The sequence below is a fragment of the Rhinichthys klamathensis genome, unplaced genomic scaffold, assembly GCF_029890125.1.
Source record: "Rhinichthys klamathensis goyatoka isolate OS25496 unplaced genomic scaffold, OSU_Roscu_1.1 h1tg000445l_1, whole genome shotgun sequence".
NCBI lineage: Eukaryota > Metazoa > Chordata > Actinopteri > Cypriniformes > Leuciscidae > Rhinichthys > Rhinichthys klamathensis.
The window spans coordinates 246,996-267,868 of NW_026606940.1; the positions used below are offsets into that span (position 1 = coordinate 246,996).

At 36.9% G+C, this 20,873-nt stretch overlaps 2 protein-coding genes across 2 annotated transcripts; one reads left to right on the forward strand and one right to left on the reverse strand.

The window, feature by feature from the left end:
- Nucleotides 1–266: 266 nt before the first annotated feature.
- Nucleotides 267–2,134, reverse strand: LOC130071488 (uncharacterized). The gene is made up of 4 exons (XM_056236336.1): nt 1,760–2,134; nt 1,541–1,723; nt 1,171–1,300; nt 267–1,065 (listed from the first exon to the last, which is right to left on the reverse strand). Exons 1-4 carry the CDS (start codon nt 2,116–2,118, stop codon nt 310–312), a joined length of 1,428 nt encoding a protein of 475 aa, XP_056092311.1. The 5' UTR covers nt 2,119–2,134; the 3' UTR covers nt 267–309.
- Nucleotides 2,135–4,521: 2,387 nt separating this feature from the next.
- On the forward strand, nt 4,522–6,688 carry LOC130071472 (uncharacterized). Its single transcript, XM_056236320.1, has 3 exons — nt 4,522–4,690; nt 5,431–5,546; nt 5,823–6,688. The coding sequence occupies exons 1-3, from the start codon at nt 4,522–4,524 to the stop codon at nt 6,627–6,629; spliced, it is 1,092 nt and encodes a 363-aa protein (XP_056092295.1). The 3' UTR covers nt 6,630–6,688.
- The last annotated feature ends 14,185 nt before the right edge of the window (nt 6,689–20,873 follow it).

Genomic DNA, 20,873 nt, shown 5'->3' on the forward strand with positions numbered 1-20,873 from the left:
ATTTACATGTTTACATTCCTGCAGTGCTACTGTACAAAGTTATTTATATTTACATGTTTTCATTCCTGCAGTGCTACTGTACAAAGTTATTTATATTTACATGTTTACATTCCTGCAGTGCTACTGTACAGTTATTTATATTTACATGTTTACATTCCTGCAGTGCTACTGTACAGTTATTTATATTTACATGTTTTCATTCCTGCAGTGCTACTGTACAAAGTTATTTATATATACATGTTTACATTATTTCTGTTTGGACAAAAATAAATACAAATTCATCAATCCCCAAACAAAGTTATCTTGTCTTTAATCCTTTGCCCATGCTTTTACTAAGGGGCCATTCTGGTAATTTACAAGGAGGCAAGCAACAGTGTACAGCTGGTTGATGCTCCCTGTGATGGAAAGAGGGATTTCTGTGTCGAACAGCTTGTGTTCCTTCACCCTGCGGATGAGACGCTCGACGTGGACCCTTAGCCGAGCAATGGACTGTGTCTTCTTTACCTCATCAGCCGTCAGTTGTTTCCTTTTTGACAGGAAAGCAGGTCTGTAGACTTTGCATGGCACGCAGTCATCAACAAGAAAACCTTTGTCGACCATTATTGCCATCCCAGGTTTCAACAGAGACACAATCCCAGACTGCTTAAAAAGCTCCTTGTCACTGACAGATCCTGCATACAGGGAAGACACAAAGGTGACCACACCATGTGGTGCCATGCCGATTAACCCCTTGAAGGTGCAATGAGACTTGTAATTTGAGAAAACTTCACTTTGAAGCAGGAGAGAGGATGGAGTTTGGCAACGTAGTTCCGTGCAGTCGATCACCACTTGTGTGTCTGGGTAGTCCTGGAACTCATTGGGTAGATGCGCCTTGACTTCCTCCTCAGACATCCATATGCGGACAGAGCCAAGAATGGTGTACAAAAAATTGGCCCAGGTTGTAATAATTCGGCTAACTGTAGACTGATGAATGTTGAATCTGTGGGACAGATCCCGCTGTGTTGGTCCAACTGAGAGGTGGACCATGAAGAGGAAAAACTCATCAATGGGCTGCAGGGACTGACCCTATAAAAATAACAAGGTTTGCAATTATGTACATATAATGTGTTGGTTACGCTTTCACTGAAAATGCTAAATTAGTATTTTTTTTCTTGCTATTTTTTTATTTACCCATGTACTGCCTCTTGTTTCAGCTTCACTCCTCATTGTAGTTGCTCTTGCTCTGGTCACACGAATCATTTTGTGGGATGCAGGTTCAATGAGTTTCCAGAAAGTCATTAAATGCCTGTAAGTCATGAACCTAAATGAGATGTAAGACATGTTTATTTACATATACACACACACACACACATCCATAGACAATGTTAAACACTGTTTGTGTGTGTATATATATATATATATGTGTATGTATGTATGTATATATATATATATAAACGCACACATGTACACTTATATACACACACACACACATAAATATATATATATATATATGTTTGTATGTATGTATGTATGCACACATACAAATATTTTAAAAACGTACCTAGTGTAGAACCTTATATCATCATCGGAAGCAGCAAATCGCCCCAAACTAAATCTTTGACCGACTGACAACTCCTCCACCTGTCTCATTAGTTGTTCCACCTTTTTATGGAGATCTTCGCTCTGGTCCAGTGCATTATCAACTGCCGCGGGTTCTGGAACTGAACAATAATCATGCTCCAGATAATGGGCATCCATTGGCACAGGAACTTCATCAACTTGAGTGTCCCGTCTTTGCCATACCCCGGAGCGCCTTGGTTCAGCCACGGAGTACTCGTTCCACTGGAATAAGGTTGGTGCAGCTCCCTTTCGCAGCAAGCGACGCCCTTTAGAGGTCGAGGGCTCAATCACATCATCACTTTTAAAGTGGCGACTGCAGACCCTTGTATGAGATGTGATGTTAAATCTCTCACGTCGAATGTTGTGAATCCACTTTCTGCGTGTTTCTTCGTCCACAGGAAAAGTGTGGAAACTCAGAATAGAATTAAACTTTGACGAGGCCTCACATAACGGGACACAACAATGTTCAGCCGAAGTACTGTCTTGCCGCCGTTGATATTTATATTTCCTGGAAGCCATCACTAAAATATTTAAATATTTAAATATATAATACTATATATATATAATACTTATATTATCTATATAATACTATATATTATAAATCGCTGTGTAAATGTTATTAAAGTTTTGCCGTTAGTAGCCTACACTTCTTCACTATAGAACGCTCTATACGGAAGTAAAGACGCTGACTGAGATTTTACCGGAAATACGTCAGCAGCGTTCGTGCATAGAGGCTATAGCATTTAATTTGAGCTTAATCTGTGATACATTTGAAATCAATTACATATAATATGCAATAAGTTTGTCGAAAACATTACACTTAATTCACATTTAAGTGTATTGTTAACTAACATTAAAGTACATTTTAGTTTACATTAATTGCTTGTCAGTGCATTGTGTAGTGCACTTTAAATACATTTTAAATAGACTAGAAGCAATTATGAAAGTAAATATAAAGTTGTATTAAAGTCCCACTTAAGTGGTACCAAAAAATCACTCTTAATGACAACTTATTGCATTTTATTTGAACTTAATATGTGATATATTTGAAATCAATTACACTTAATGTGCATTCAATGCGGCGAAAACATTGCATTTAATTCACACTTAAGTGTATTGTTAACTGACATTATAGTATATTTTAAATCACATTAATTGCGTGTCATTATATTGTGTAGTGCACTTTAAATATATTTTAAATACACTCGAAGCAATTATGAAAGTAAATATAAAGTTGTATTAAAGTACCAATTAAGTTGTACCAAAAAATCACTCTTAATGACAACTTATTGCATTTTATTTGAACTTAATATATGATATATTTTAAATTAATTATACTTAATGTGCATTCAGTGTGGCCAAAAAATTGCATTTAACTCACAATTAAGTGTATACCTTTAAAGTATATTATTTGTGTAATAAGTACACTTTATAAAAGTACACTAAAGTGCACTTTTTTTTCACAAGGGTACTCCACCCAAAAATGAAAATTCTGTCATCATTTACTCACCCTCAAGTTGTTGCAAACTTGTATGAGTTTCTTTCTTCTGCTGAACACAAAGGAAGATATTTTGAAGAACGATTGGAACTTTGGAACCATTGACTTCCATAGTATTTTTTTTTTTCTACTATGGAAGTCAATGGTGCCAAACAACTGTTTGGTTACAATCGGTCTTCAAAATATCTTCCTTTGTGTTGAGCAGAAGAAAGAAACTCATACAGGTTTGCAACAACTTGAGGGTGAGTAAATGATGACAGAATTTTCATTTTTGGGTGGAGTATCCCTTTAAGACAAATTTACAGCGTAAATTTGGGTAATTATAGTGTACCTTTGAAGTACTTGCATGTAAGTATAAGGGAACAATATGTAAAGTTTGGGGAATAAAGGGGTAACAACCAGGAGAATTAAAAAAATATTTTAAGTATTATAGAACTAGAGGGTACTTGTTCTACTATTATGATACAATTACATTTGGGAGAATGTGTATCTTTTTGTAATAATTTTGTGCCAATACAAACTTTATAGGCTTTTTAAAAATTACAGGGTACATATCTATACATTTATACAGGTTTTCTTTTTTGATAGCAAAAGTGCAGATGTTTAAGTTTAGGGCTTACATGGCAAGTAAAGCTAAAACTATTGCAATTTTTTTAAATACTTGGAAATATACTCTTGTTCCATGTAGTTACAGGGTAAAGGCGGGCGTACACGGTGCGAATTCTGACGGTCGGAAGATCGTATGTCCATGCACACTTCACGAGCGAGTTTATCCGAAAATCGTATGGACGCAGTGATATACGACACGATTTTACGACCTGCCGAATTCTGAAAAAAACGCACGAAGTTGCGCGCCAAATGGATTCAGAGGAAGAGATTGCTTTCTTTGTTGCAGCAATAGCTTGCGAAGGAATAAAAAAGAAAAGAAAAAGGAGGGAATGGCAAAGGGTTTGGTTGAAGAGCAGAGAACAGCATGGACTTTCTGTTCTCCAAAAACAACTTGAGGTGAGTGTATTTCTGTGTATGCATCTCTGATGTGTTCGTGGAACGGGAAAGTATAGACTACAACCATAGTGTGTCACGCAAGTTTGGGCGATTTGTAACGTCGTTCTTATATTTATACCAATGTAAATGCTGGATAGTTGGGTATTATTGTATACGTTCTTTAATTGTTGGCCAAATGATTCTATACGGAATAGCCTGCATACGTATATGAGACACACACACACACACACACACACACATTATATATATATATATATATATATATATATAATATATATATATATATATATATATATATATATATATATATATATATATATAAATAAAAACATGTATAATATGCAATATGCTTATATTACTACAATGTGAATGGACTTGCATAAAATGCAATATGTGTAATTGACGAACTTATTCTACAGATGAATGATATGCGGGGCTTCAGGGAGATGTTACGGGTGACTGTAGTAGATGATTTCTACGAGTTACTGTCCCTGGTTGAGCCTTTCATTACGAAAACAAACACAGTCATGAGGAGGAGCATTAGTGCCAGAGACAGATTGTCAGTGACATTGAGGTTTCTGGCCACAGGTAAGTTTGTAACATGTACAAAAAGTATATTATTATATATATATATATATATATATATATATACACTACCGTTCAAAAGTTTGGGGTCAGTGAGAATTTTATTTTTATTTTTTGGAGGAAAGAAATCAATACTTTTATTTATCAAGGAATAATTAATTTGATCGAAAGTGACAGTAAAGACATTTATAATGTTACAAAAGTCTTTTGAACTTCCTATTCATCAAAGAATCCTAAAAAAAAAAAAAAAAACTGTACAACTGACAGACCAACAACTGTTTCAACATTGATAATAATAATAAATGTTTCTTGAGCATCAAATCCTCATATTATACTGATTTGTGAAGGATCATTTGACACTGAAGACACTGACACTGGTGATGCTGAAAATTCAGTTTTGATCACAGGAATAAATTACACTTTACTATATATTCACACAGAAAACAGCTGATTTACACTGGATGGAATAATATTTAATACTATAACTGATTTTTGTTGTATTTTTAATCAAATAAGCGCAGCCATGGTTAGCAGAAGAGAATTCTTTTAAAAGTATTTAAAATCGTACCGACCCCAAACTTTTGAACGGTAGTGTATATGTAGATAGATCAATACAATCTTATTTTTTTATAATTTACCATTTTCTTTATCAGTATGTGTATGAAATGTGTTGTACAAATGAATTACCTTAGCTTTGCCCCATATACAAATAAATGTTCTTTACTCCTGTTTATTTATTTTAGGAGAGTCCTTTAAGTCACTTGGCTTTCAGTTTCGGATGGGAAGCACGACTGTTGGTCGAATTGTAGAAGGAACATGTGACGCTCTACACCGCACTATGAAGAAGGATTATTTGAAGGTTTGCAATCATATGCAAACAAATTTAAATTATATTAATATTTGTAACAGAAAAATATTTAAAATAACACTATTACACTTTTTTTAAGGGTAACACTTTTACATTAAAGTTTCATTTGTTAACAGTAGTTAAAAATGCTTTAATGTTAACAAAACATTAGATTAAGCATCGTCATTTGCATTGATGTTGGGAATTGGGATCATACAGATTATGCAATTTTAAACTAGCATCTCAAAGTAGCTGTGTGTTGATAATCTGATAATGTCATGTTTACAGACACCAACTTCTGAAGACGAGTGGAGGAAAATTGCTGAGGGGTTTGACCTGAAGTGGCAATTCCCTAATTGCCTTGGCGCAATAGATGGAAAACACATCTTTATTCAGCCCCCAGCCAACAGCGGCAGCACATTCTACAACTACAAGTCAAGGTTTTCCATCCTGTTGATGGCTGTAGTGGATTCAAACTACAAATTTATTTACACAAATGTGGGAGTTCAAGGCAGAGTTTCAGATGCAGGTTTGTTTGCGCAGTCTGATTTGCGAGCTGCCTTAGATGAAAGAAAATTAAATCTTCCTGCTGCTGAGGCTCTACCCAACACCAACATCATCATGCCATATGCTTTTGTGGGAGATGAAGCTTACCCTCTGAGGAATGACCTGCTGAAGCCGTACCCACACAGACGACTACAGCCAGAACAACGCATTTTCAATTATAGGCTATCACGTGAGAGACGTGTTGTGGAAAATGCTTTCGGAATTCTTGCTAACCGACTCAGGGTGTTCCGCACAACCATCTGCCTTGATCCTGACAAAGCAGTGACAATCACCTTGGCAGCACTGTGCCTTCACAATTTCTTGTGCAACAAGCAATCAGATGCCTACCTTCCACCTGGCCTGACTGACTGGGTGGACGAGAACCATCAGCTACACGATGGGGCATGGAGACAAGAGAGAACCCTGCAGTCTGTGAGATTGGAAGGAGCAAAAAATCCAACAATAGCTGCCAAAGAGCAACGTGACTGTCTTAAAGGTTACTTTGTTTCCCCAGCTGGCTGTGTACCATGGCAAGACCAGTATGTCTAATGGATAAACTGAAAACACTTCACTGTCAAATATTTGTTTTTATTTTATTTTTTGTTAGCAACATGTTGTATAAAACAAACATTTTACAAAACATTAAAACGTCAAAAGTTTTGATTTGTGAAACAAAAACAAAACTGTATGAAAGTTCACATTCAAAATAATTCAAACCCAAACAAAACTTTGTGGCAAATAAAATAAAGTTACATTTTTTATAAAAAAAATAAGCATTCTGTGTTTCTATACAGAAAAACATTGTTGTTTTGGTATTAATACTTTTTCTGTATGTTTCTGTTTTTTTCTCAAAGTATGTCAATTGCTCATTCCAGTAGTAGAACTATATAATAACACAACATTCAAAATATGTAAAGTACTAACAGCTCTTTTAAACGACCAGCCAAAATAGTTGCAAAAAAACAACAACATTTTTTTTAAAGCTCTAGCTGATTGCACCCTGTGTCATCATTCTACATGATGCATTAAAGTGTAATTCGGCTGGGACAGTAAAGGCCGTGGGGGTGGTGTTGGTGTGGGTGGTGTAATGTATGTTGGATGGGAAGAATAGTAACTTCCAGACATAGGGAAGCCTGGGTGAGTTTGCATTTGAGGCACTGAAATTTCACTTTCTTGTGCATCATAAATCTGCGACATTATTGCCCTTTTTAATCTCAATACTAGGGCCGGATTTTTAATTCGACCAAGTTCCTCCCCAACCTGTTTCCCAAAGGAATACTCCCCTTTGTCCTCTCTATTAGAAATTCGGTCTGCAACCTTGTTGAGTATTGCGATTTTTTGTAGCTCAATGTTTTCATTTTTTTTACTCCTGTGCTTGGCCCGACACAAAGGATATCCAGGGGCAGGCGGTCCAGAAGCAGGTTGGCCATTTTCACGAGGTGTGTCACAAGAACTCTGCTCTAAACCAGGTGACAGATCAGTTTCATTTTCCATATCACTGTCTTCTCCTCCTGGAGCAGCAGTGTTGTCTTCAAGCTGTAAAAGATGCAAAAAATTTAGCCAAACAATGTAAGCTGGGAAAATGACAACTGCCTTCCCACTATCTTAATTTTTCACACTTTCTCCTCCTGTTACCCTCATCTACATACATAATATATATAAATATATATATATATATATATATATATATATATATATATATTCCTTGCTACTTCTTTTTCCCTCCCATGTTTTTCTCTCTCCCTAATAAATCTACTTACTTCCAAACTACTTTGACTTGGTCTTTGCAAAAGAAAGGGCTTCAGGAACTGCAAGTGTTGTAATATCCATTTCTGCCTTGCTGTTGGCTGTTTAAAGCCACTACCACTTGCTTTTTCCTTGATTAGATTTCCAAACTGTGTCCTGAGAGTGGCCATTCTTGTTTGGACATCGTGTACTATATAAACAATACCAGAAAACAAAACAGCAACGTTAAATGATTCTGTCTTTAGGCTCTCTATTTATTTAGGGTGACCAGATTATTTTTTTAATCCTTAGAAGGCAGTGTTTAATAAACTGTATGTAATACAGTTAAATATAACTGCTCTCTCCCTCATAAACTATATAAAAATATATAATTTTCTGCATCCATGTATTTATTTATTTATTTGAGCCATTCACAATCATGTTCGTTACAGAAGTCTTAAGATTAGACAATAATGGAAGCTCAAAAGGGGTAGGCTGAAGCAAGGAAGCTTATGTGCGCCTACCCCTAAGTTCAATACTCTCAATACTCATAAGAAGATTTACGCCTGATGTTAGCAAAAACAAAAAAAAAAAAAGAAAAAAAAAAAAAAAGAAAAAAAAAACAGAAACAATCATATCTGACACAACTGACATGACCAGTCTCCATATAGTTTGTTTCTTTCAAATATTGTTTTTATTATTATTATTATTATAATTTTTGGGTAACCATATGTTTATTTTATTTTTTATCCATTCTATTATGCCAGTATTAGATTCAGAAGTATCATCATTGTTAACAGTAATGTGTAAAAATAAAATAAATTTACCTTATACACATTATTTCTTGTTATTACCTTGTTGTCATTACTATTGTCTACATCAACTGGGTATACATTTGCAACATTCATTTTAATTATGAGGTGTATCCTATCTTGTGTTGTGCATTAAAAAGCCAGGGTGTGGGCCAGTTGGAGAGTGGGTCTTAGCCCCCATCCAACAGGCTCGCCCAGCTACCCTAAATAATTGTCTAGGCGGGTGATGTTTGCAACCTTTGCTGTGTGATGCGTTTAAAAGACGGTGTTTCATGAGCCAGTCTGGAGAAGGGGGCCCTTCACCCGACAGGTCCATGTCTCGTCTGCCCTAATTCTCTTTTGTTTATTGTGTGTTGCAATAGTAATGACAATGGTAATAAATAGCGTTAGTTTAACTAGTTTCCTAATTTTAAATATGATAGATCATATGGAGATATTGGTGACAGTAGCTGTGTCAGCATGATTTGATATATTTTACTCATTATAATAGACAGTGACAGAAATCCTGCTTAGTGGTTACATTTGACATATTGCGTTTAACATTATATATTCATTTTAATAGACAGTGACAGAAATACTGCTTAGTGGTTACATGTGACATACTGCGTTAAGATACTTTTCTTATATATTTTTTTGAAATGATGGAAATTTACAGCATTCTTTAATTCATCCTTTAAGCCATTCCATAAGTTCACACCTCTCCGAGTGACACATTGGCTCCTAAGGGTAGTACGAGCACGTTGCACCTTAAAATTGAGCGTTCCCCGCAAATTATATCCGCCTTGTCTGTTGATGAATAATTGCTGGATGTTGCTAGGAAGTTGGTTCGCTCTAGCTTTAAATACAATTAAAAGCACTTTTAGCCTTATTAAATCTTCAAGTTTTAGAAGGTTAGATTTTATAAACAGTGTATTAGTATGGTCCCTGTACCCAGCATTGTGCACTATCCTGATAGCTTTCTTTTGTAATTTAAATAAAGTCACTAGATGGCTACTGTAGGTAATTCCCCAGATCTCCGTGCAGTAACTGAGATAAGGAAGTATGAGCGAATAGTACAAGATAAGGAGAGCTTGTTGGTTTAGTAGATATCTACACTTATTCATAATAGCAATATTTTTTGCTAATTTAGTACGTATGCTGTTTATTTGTGGTCTCCAGCTAATATTGTGTCTAAGAATCACTCCTAGGAATTTATACTCTTTTACTCTTTCTATTTCGGTTTCGTTAATTTTGATTTGGAACTGTACATCCTCCTTATGTTTACCAAATAACATCACTTTTGTTTTCATTATATTTAATGATAATTTGTTTTGATTAAACCATTTTTTAAGTTTCTCTAACTCCGCTGTGATCTCATTCACAAGTAGCTGAAGATTTTTGCCCGAGTATAATATTGTTGTGTCGTCTGCAAATAATATAAGTTTAAGTTTAGATGATACATAACATAGATCATTTATGTACAACAGAAACAATATTGGTCCCAAAACCGAACCTTGAGGGACTCCACAAGTGATGCTTCTCAAGTGAAAGATTGTAAAAGATTGAGACAAGCCATGACTACTTTGCTACACATGCTGGCTCGTTTTCAGCACCTAGAAACAGGGACGTCTGGTCACCCTTTTGTGTGTGTGTGTGTGTGTGTGTGACAGAGAGAAACGTAGTTACACCATAGACTGTAAAAAATAGAGTTATACACTATAGCTAGCTATAGCTAACAATGGGTAGCTACCTTTAAGTATTACATCTCACCTGTTAACTGTAGCTCTTGGGCGATCCGCTGTAAAATATCATCTCGGACGACCCTGTCATGGTACACACTGCATGACACATCATAAAGTTCTCGCTGTTCCTGCCAGAGTTCAGCAAGTTTGTCTTCCTTTTCAATAGTCCAAATTCGGCGTGGCGCTGCCATTTTCGTCTTTCTTCTTCTGTGGTTTTCCTCAGCTCCTGATTGGTCAAATTCAGATAGATCGACAAATTCGACATGCTTAAAAATTATCGGGAGGTCGAGAGGGGCTCGGCTCGGCTCGTAGTTTCATCGCACACGATACGAGCCGCGACATTCGAGCATAACCGATTTCCACGCGATTACTCCCGAGTGAAAAAAATCATCTGCGAGCTCGTAAAACAGCAAAAAATCGCACCATGTACGCCCGCCTTAAGTGTGACATTGCGGGCCGTAAATTAAAGTGGTGCTTGTTACCCTCTTGTTCCATGTAGTTACAGGGTAAGTACAATAAAAATACATACACACACGATCCAATATCACTGACTCGGAAACCTTTATTTGAAAAACAACTTATTACAGTTGGTCTGAAGCGATTGTCTACAGTTTAAAAAGTGTAAAATATTGTGATTTTTCTTACAAAGACTTATCGTTTCACTTCAGAAGACATTGATCCATCCCTTGGGGTCGTATGGATTACTACAGTATGTGCTGTTTGATGCTCTAACTTTTAGGAACACATGAGCTTGCATTATATGTATTCCCAGAGATGAATTTTTTTTTCTAAAAACCTTCATTTGTGTTAATCTGAAGAATGAAAGTCATATACATCTTGGATGGCATGAGGGTAAAAGATGAGTAAATGGTGAGGATGTATTTCTGGGTGTACTGCTTTTTCTTTTAATAAATAATACAGAATGGCAAGAGACATCATTTCTTCTTCAGATTCGTCAGTGGAAAGAAAGAAAAAGAAGAGGAACAAAAGGAAGAAGCCAAGCAAGAGAAAAAAGGGTGGACAAAACGTGCTACTTTCTGTCAAGTCTTAAGCATTTGAAATGAATTGCTGATTTAAAAAAGCAGTTTTAAACGAAAAAGTGTTGTAAATCTGTTTTTAAGTTGTTTTTCAAATAAAGGTTTCTGAGTCAGTGATATTAGATTGTGTAACAATGTAACTACATGGAACAAGAGGGTAACAAGCACCACTTTAATTTACGGCCCGCAATGTCACACTTACCCTGTAACTACATGGAACAAGAGGGTAACAAGCACCACTACATGAACCAAGAGTATCTTTCCCCAATATTTAAGCAAAAGTTGCAATTGTTTTAGGTTTCAATGCACTTTTGTTAAAAAGATTACTGTACAAATGCATAGATATGTACCCTACAGTATTACAGTATGCATTATTACAAAAAGGTACGGAGTGTATGTTCTTGCTAAATTGCTCCCAAATGTAAGATTTTTGTATCATAATAGTAGAATGAGTACCCCTTAGTTCTATAATACTCACAGTATAAATAATTGTTTTAATTTTCCTGGTTGTTACCCCTTTATTCCCCAAACTTTACATATTGTTTCCTTATACTTACATGTAAGTACTTTAATAGGTACACTATAATCAGTGTCGGGTAAGTTACTTTAAAAAAGTAATTAGTTATAGTTACTACAGGGTTTCCGCGGGGCATTAAAAAGCATTAAAAGTCCTTAAATGGATTTTGTGAAAATTAAGGCCTTAAAAGGCATTAAAAAGCATTAAATTTGATTCTTACAGGCATTACATTTTTTTTATAGTTTTGAAGAGAATTTTATGTAAATTTATTTGAATATGCAGTTTGGTAATTGCTTCCGGCCGGAGCAAAAGTGCCGTGATGCGAAGGTGACGCGGGTCTGTTGTACAGCGGTGGACAGGTCTGAACCTTGGAAAAATGGGAAAGTGCAAATTCCAGCCAAAGTGGCTGGAAAACAAAACTTTTAAGACATGGCTGCAGCCCGTTAGTGGTAAAAATGATGAAGGCTTTTGCGGCGTTTGTAAAAAAGCATTTAAAGTTGGGGACAAAGGGAATCAGCGCCGTAAAATCCCATATGCAGTGTGACGGCCACACATCGGCGTTAGATTGAAATAGTACATTGTGTTTAATTTGTCGTTTAATGAGATCTAATATATGTTGCTAGTAGCGAGAATAGACCCGACTGTTACACGCATGCACTTTAATGGTCCAGTAGCAGAACTTTTGCCAAGTATGTCAGAGGTTTTGGGTTCTTCTAATCTGCAGTAAGAAGTATATTTTTTTTTCCTCATCAAAACCGATTGTTTATTAGTGGTTGTATATCAAGCACTGACATGTTTGTGTGCATTATGTTTTGTGATTTCACCGTAACAAAAAGAGTCTCTCCGCAACGGATTGAAGCGCGCGTCCAAGAAAAGTGTTGTGCACGAGCCACAACAGAACGCAGGCAAAGAACGTATATTGTTGTTCTATACTCTTTGACGCAGGGCTCTCAAGTGTCACGCATTGAGCGTGACAGTCACTCATTTCGGTCTTTTGTCACGCATTCCCGCCACACATTGTATTTCTCACGCTGAAAAACTATTTATAATATATTGAATATGCCGCAGCGCCCCAAATGTCTCTGGCCGCGCCGCTATCACTATGGAACCGACAGGAATCATGCGCGTCTCCCCTGGAGTTCTTAATAGTTACTTCTCACAAAAAGTAACTGAGTTACATTATTTCATAAGTAACTAATTACCTGGGAAAGTAACTATTGCATTCCTTTAAATTTTTTTTTTTAAATATGTGAAATAACTTGGATACCCCCAATATTAAATATGTTAAATGAATGAAATGGACAGTAAATAGAAAAAAATATTATTATAAAACATTGTACACTAATCCACCATATTTTAATGTTGCTGTGGGACAATGTGAGAGAAACCTATTAACTTAAATATTAAAATAGTATCATTACTATAGTGGAACAACAAAACACAATTGATGGTTTAGAACTTTTAATATTTATTGCACACCACAACTGGCCAACAAATAAGTCTAAAAAAAATATGCTTCTTAAAGTCGGCATGAAACGGAAGTTGAGATTGTCATTTTTTCCTTGTTGTGACGTATATCCGAGTGAAACGGCTTCTGAAATTAGAAAAAAATGTAGGGCGGGGCTTGATTTCGTCCTTCGGGAATTGATTGGATTGTTGGAGGTTGGGCGTTGCAAACAAAATGGAGGCAGATTTGAATGGCAGTTTACATTCAGTTGTGGAGGATTTCTCTCCACCGGACTCCCCACCGTTACTGACACTGACAGGTTCTCTGAGAGGCGGTGTACCGATAGCCGCACCCTAATCGGCTCTGGCCGCACCCTTTCGCCATGACACGTGACCGAAAGAGAAGAGAGGTCGTTTCGAGGGGGGAGGGAAGGGTAATGTATTTGATTAAAGATTATAAGGCTACATGAATTTTAAAAAAAATAATGAAGTGCACAGATAAATCATTTATAATAAACACTACAATATTACATATAAAAAGAAGATTTGTCAAATTTGATTTCATGCCGACTTTAAGAAATGTATAAAAAATAAATAAATAGTAATAAAAAATATACATACACATAAACCCAAATTAAATTAAAAATTTAATATAAAACTCACCTTTACAACTGGTAGACATACTGTATAGCCTACTTGAAGTATTTTCTTCCTCACAAAAGTAAACAGTTTAACAAAAAAGTGCTCTCAAAATAATACTGAACAATGTACCAACATAAATAATAATAATAAAATATAATATTTTGGGGTTTTAATTTTATAACCTACAGAGAACGTCATCATCAGTGGTTATTTAAGCCAAATTCTAGTCGTGTTTGCCGCAGGTGTTCACAACCGGTCAAGCAAAGATGTTTTCTGGGAACGTTCCCTGCAGGATATTCTTGTTTTATTTTATAACCATGCAAACGAATTAAAACGTTGCAGATGATACCAATATGCTACAGAGATTATTCTAATGCTGAAATGTGTACTTTATTTATAAACAATTATGCTCGGACACACTCGGTCTCTCTCGCGCACTATCGAGCGCGCTCTCGGACACACTCGGTCTCTTGCGCGCACTATCGAGCACGCTCTCGGACACACTTGGGGCCCTATCTTGCACCCAGCGCAATTGACTTTGTAACAGACCGACGCATGTATCATTCGTATTTAGCATCCGTGCAAAGCGGACTTTTCCCTCCACAGACGCACGCCGGCAAACTAGGGAATGAACTTGCGCTCCCTGGGCGGTTCAGCGCAAAAAAAGTAGGCTTGTTCCGGCGCAAACAATCCCTGGTGCTATTTTGCAGTTCCAGAAAACAATCGCGCCACTGACCAGAAAAAAACCTAGTCTAATTTGCGCCATTTGCGCCATTTAGAATTTCAGCCGCCGCCAACCAATAATTTCGTAAGCCAAATTGAGCCGCCATCTGATAAAGTTTGGCTGAGCCGGCTAGAATTATTTGCATCAAATAATAATTCTATCACATAGAGACATACACACACGAAATATATCAACAATACACGAGATCTATTTTCCCACTGGATTCATAACAGCACAGTCTTGTGCTCGTTGCTACGATACACAGACTCACAGTGAATTGACGACCAATTAAAATTGCTCGTTTTCCGTACAGAAGAAGTGATGCATTTTTTTCTCGCACTGAGGTGAAATGGCGGAAAGAAGCAAGCAAGGTAATTTTGATCTCACTTCTCACATACTTTCCTAATTCCTACTTACTTTTTTTTTAACTTAGGCCTACCCAGACTTTTGTTAAATCTTCAGGGCACGGTTGCACAAACACCTGAATCCAAGATTGATGTTATGAACCAAATATTCTGGAACGGAGAGATTTGTGACCCGTTACAGGAACCAGGGACACAAGTCGGCAGCACAACTTGCGAGCAAAATGAGAAACAAGCGTTTTTTTTCAAAATTTGTGATTTCCGCTTTTTTGCAGAATCTGTTAGTTGAGATCATGAAGAAGCCTCTCCATGTTTGAGATAACAGTATTGGTATATTTAAAAGCGTACATTTTGAGGTTGAAATCGGCTTGTTTTTCTGGGATTCTAGCATGCAGTAGGGGCGTGTCTGTTGTCTGTGTGTATTTGCATACTGAATAGCCGCCCGCGCCTTTGCCCCCGCCCCCCAACAGCATGGCTACTTATTATGCAGCGCTCTGCTCCTGCTCTATCTCTGATATCAAAATTCAATGAAGATGGACGCCGCAAAGATGGTCACAGACGAGCTGAACCGTGGCCGTTACAACGAAAATGTTTTGAAGTACTTCTTCGACAAGCCGGATGCTTATGAACACGCGTTCACTGATTCTGAAGACGATCTGAGCGACGATGAAAGTGGCATGATACGACTGAATAATATCCCTAATCTACAACTGAGCGAAGATGAAGACGAGGAAGAATGTATCGGACTGGCGTCAGACGAGTTAGACCGTAAGATATCAGAGGCTATATCGATAGTAACATTTGATGAGGATATAGATAGAGAAATGGGGAAAATCCGTAACTTTGACTGTAAATGTTACACGAGGAGAAAAGAGAACTCTCTGCATGGGAGACAGTCTTGTAGCCAGAAGCTTTCTCCAGACATTATGTACAACATACGGCTGGATTCTTTAGCTGCGGAAAAAGAGTGGCAGGACATGCGAATTATTGGACATTTAGAGGCAAACAGACGCACATTGCAAACTTCGGAGATGGTTACATCTACAAAGAAGACCCAGACAAAGAGAAAGTGTGCCCGAACGACTTATTTCATTGGAGGCAACGAGATCTGCAAGAATACTTTTCTGTTTCTTATGGGGTGAGTTTCCATAAACATCAAAGTTTGTCGTTTTTTGTTCATTCTAAGAACACGTACACGTTATCTCATGTTTAGTCCATGTTTAGACCTTCCAATACCTACCTATTGTTTTTAGCTAGCTCAGGACTGTTGTTTTAATTGTAACGTTAGCTGCTAATCGTTAGCATCATATCACTTGCCAAAACCCCCATTAGGCCTACTATAATGAGCTTTAAGATGATAATGTGAGCTTCTGCTATTAATTTGAATAATGCTTCAATTGCTTGAATTGACTGGTGATAATGACTTAACTTAGCCCACGTAAACCTGCCTGTTGTTCATTCTAAGAACACGTACACGTTATCTCATGTTTAGTCCATGTTTAGACCTTCCAATACCTACCTATTGTTTTTAGCTAGCTCAGGACTGTTGTTTTAATTGTAACGTTAGCTGCTAATCGTTAGCATCATATCACTTGCCAAAACCCCCATTAGGCCTACTATAATGAGCTTTAAGATGATAATGTGAGCTTCTGCTATTAATTTGAATAATGCTTCAATTGCTTGAATTGACTGGTGATAATGACTTAACTTAGCCCACGTAAACCTGCCTGTTGTTCATTCTAAGAACACGTACACGTTATCTCATGTTTAGTCCATGTTTAGACCTTCCAATACCTACCTATTGTTTTTAGCTAGCTCAGGACTGTTGTTTTAATTGTAACGTTAGCTGCTAATCGTTAGCATCATATCACTTGCCAAAACCCCCATTAGGCCTACTATAATGAGCTTTAAGATGATAATGTGAGCTTCTGCTATTAATTTGAATAATGCTTCAATTGCTTGAATTGACTGGTGATAATGACTTAACTTAGCCCACGTAAACCTGCCTGTTGTTCATTCTAAGAACACGTACACGTTATCTCATGTTTAGTCCATGTTTAGACCTTCCAATACCTACCTATTGTTTTTAGCTAGCTCAGGACTGTTGTTTTAATTGTAACGTTAGCTGCTAATCGTTAGCATCATATCACTTGCCAAAACCCCCATTAGGCCTACTATAATGAGCTTTAAGATGATAATGTGAGCTTCTGCTATTAATTTGAATAATGCTTCAATTGCTTGAATTGACTGGTGTTAATGACTTAACTTAGCCCACGTAAACCTGCCTGTTAGCATTCTTGAATTGATTGTGATGCTAATAATTTTAGCCAGTGGTGGAGGAAGTACTACTTAATATTCTTACCAAGGATTTACTAACGTAATCGTAAATGTATCAGATTAAATTCCTACTTAAGTAAAAGTATAAAGTATACGTAGCCGTAAAATGTGCGTAATAAGTCAAAAGTAAAAGTATTTATGAAGAGTTTAATGTACAGGATTTTTTTAATCCTTTGACTCAAACCAGGTCTAACCACTAACTGAGGTCTAAACCAGGACTAAAACAAGACTAAACCAGGAAGTACAGATACAAACTCTAAAGTAAGTAAAAGTAAAAAGTATTCATCATAAAATTTACTTCAGTAAAGTAAAAGTACCTATAATGTGTACAATACATTTTGATATAGGTGACAAGATGCCTGTTAGCAAGACCATGATGTTAAACGTCTTTTTCTCCCCCCCAGCATTGGCAGAGACACCCTGGCTGATATAGTCAAACACTATGAGGAGAATGGGGCAAGACCACGTTTGAGGAAGAAGCACTCACTGCCACGTCCACCAGCCAGGTTCATCAGCCCTGAGGATATCAACAGAGTTGTGGACTTCATAAAAAACTATGCAGAAGACAATGCCATCATGCTGCCTGGCCGACAGCCTGGGCATAAGGATTGGCATGTGAAGTTGCTGCCAACTCATGTGTCCAAGGCCTCAGTGTGGCGTCTCTACGTGAAGTCTGCTAAGGAGCTTGGTATGTGTAAACATTGATTTAGAATTGAGTGCTTATAAAGTGAAATAATGTTATTTATTATTGCTACACTATTAGCAATTACAATACAATTAACCATAAGCAATATCTGTTTTTCAGGTGAGCGTGCAGTTTGTAAAACCAGCTTCAAAGCACTGTGGAACCGACTTCTCCCACACATCAAAAGTTGCCGGCCGCGCACAGATCTCTGCTGGCAGTGCCAAAGCAATAACGAGCAGCTGATACGAAGTGCAAACCTCCCAGATGATAGAAAGTCTGAAGCAGTAAAGAAGCAACAAGATCATCTTTCCCTTGTGCAGAAAGAGAGGGCTGTGTACAACGACATGACTGCTGCCTGCAGAAAGACTTGCTCTGGCTCTGACCTGTCTTTTGGACCATCCCTACCAGCAAGCAAGAAGATTAGGATGCATTACAGTTTTGATTTTGCTCAGCAGGTAATATTTCACACACATTTACTTCCCTTTACTTTATTAATGTCCCTTAACCCTCTGGGGTCCAAGGTGTTTTTGGGGTCCTTGAGATGTTTTGACATACTCTGACATTTGTGCTTTTTTCAGTTGCTTATAAACATATTACTGGCAAAGGTGTAATTACACTCTATTTAGCACACACAGGGCTACCATAATGTGTTATCAACATGTATGTACATTTTTGTATTTTTGAGAGAATATTGTTTATGCGTGGTTATTGAAAAAACTAAAACTTAAAGTTTCTGAAATTAGGCCACAAAACACATACTAAATATGTGTCCACAAGACTTTTGACTAATGGATGTTGTGGCCTAGAGTTTTTTCTTCAAAATGATCTGAAAATCATCCTGCCTTATCATTCACATAACACAATAGATTGTTTTAAATTGTGAAAAACATTTTTTTGTTTGCAAAGGCAATATGCGGATGGGCGGATCGGCCCAACCCCCTCATGAATAATTAGGCAGTTCTCACCTGAGCAGACTGCATACTAATGAGCCTTTCATTCAGGGGTGTCACACAAGAAAGAATGCAAGGACAATATATATATAAATAAATAAATATTTATATACACACACACACACACACACATATATATATATATATATATATATATATGTGTGTGTGTGTGTGTGTGTGTGTATATAAATATTTATTTATTTATATATATATATTGTCCTTGCATTCTTTCTTGTGTGACACCCCTGAATGAAAGGCTCATTAGTATATATATATATATATATACATATATACATATATATATATATATATATATACAAACAATCAAAATATAAATGAAAGCCAAAAGCACATTTTTAGTCACACCTTTTAGCCATCCACATACCATTTTTAGCCATCCACCGCGGTAAAAATAAACCAGTCGCATTTCAAAGTCGTACGCGAAATGACCGCCAGGTGGCGCAAAGGGACATTTAGCAAAACGTAAGTGGGGCTAATGTCTATTAACAGTAGCCTAAGGATGAAATATTACAAGTTATGGTAATTTCCAAATAAGCCTACAACAAATTGTTGGTCATACAGATAAGATATAATCTTTTAAAACTGTAAAAGGCTAAAGTAGGCCTACACTCACAGGCTAAACACAAAACGTTTTCTCGCTCATGTGAGAATCAAACGTTTGGTTATTTCTCAGTAACAAAATTCATAGCCGAGCGGTAGAACTGACGGTTCATCATCAAGATGACACAGGTTCAAATCCCGCACAAACATGGTCTGCTGTATATTTTATATTTATTATTGCAGAGAGATTTGTCTAGCTCTAAAACTCTGTTACACCATACAGTTTTGTTTTATATAGGCTATATATATTTTTTATTTATTTATTCCAGGCTCTCACGCCACACCCCCGATTTCTCACGCTGAAGTGTCAACCCGGTCGGTCAAATTCCTGAAAGATATAGTTTATCTATAGATCTAACTGTTGAGCCACTCGTGATCGACTAGTTATACCGCAAATTAGTTAAAATATCCCGTAATCTATTTAGAGCGAGCGTGCATGCGAGACAGATATTGTGCTCCAAACCGTGCGCGCGCATGGCAGAGAGGTCTGTTCCCTACAACCTAGAGTTTTTAAAAACATGGTTTTAAGTAAAGTGTGATTTGCCAGGGGGGACTGGGATTTCCTTCTGGTCTAAACATCCCTACTTCTGCTGAATTATTTTAATCCCCACACCCCTCCCTCCACAGCTAATCAATGCTATAGGCTACTTCACCAATATCAAATATATAAAATAGAGATATGCAACAGGCACGTTTAAACGACAAACAATAAAATCAAAACCAGCGTTTCAGTTGTTCATTAGTTCCAGTGGCCTTAATGCATGCACGGCTTTTCAAAATTTCACAAAGCGTGTTGAGATTATTTTGAATGAAATATTGAAGTTTATAATTAAGTGTTTTGGCACACCACGCCGAGTGGCCCTATGCATTTTTCTAAAGTCGGGTTTTATTCTGGCATGGTGAGTTAGTGTTCGACAAACGCGGCGGCGCGTTCATTTAGATTAATTTATTTATCTCATTATTACAGCTAAAATAACTTAATAGGCGACTCCGTAATTTTTTGGTCATACAGATAAGAGTAGAGTAGCTTACATCGTCCAAAACTGTAAACTTGTATTCATATTAGGCTAACGACATAAACAGTATATCTGTCCTCTCTGTCTCCGGGAACTGCGCGTCACAAAAATGAACCGAAAGCCACTTCAGCTCAGTCACGATAAGAAATCGGCTATGTCTAAAGCCTTTAAATGTCTAAATATTTAGGCTAATAAATG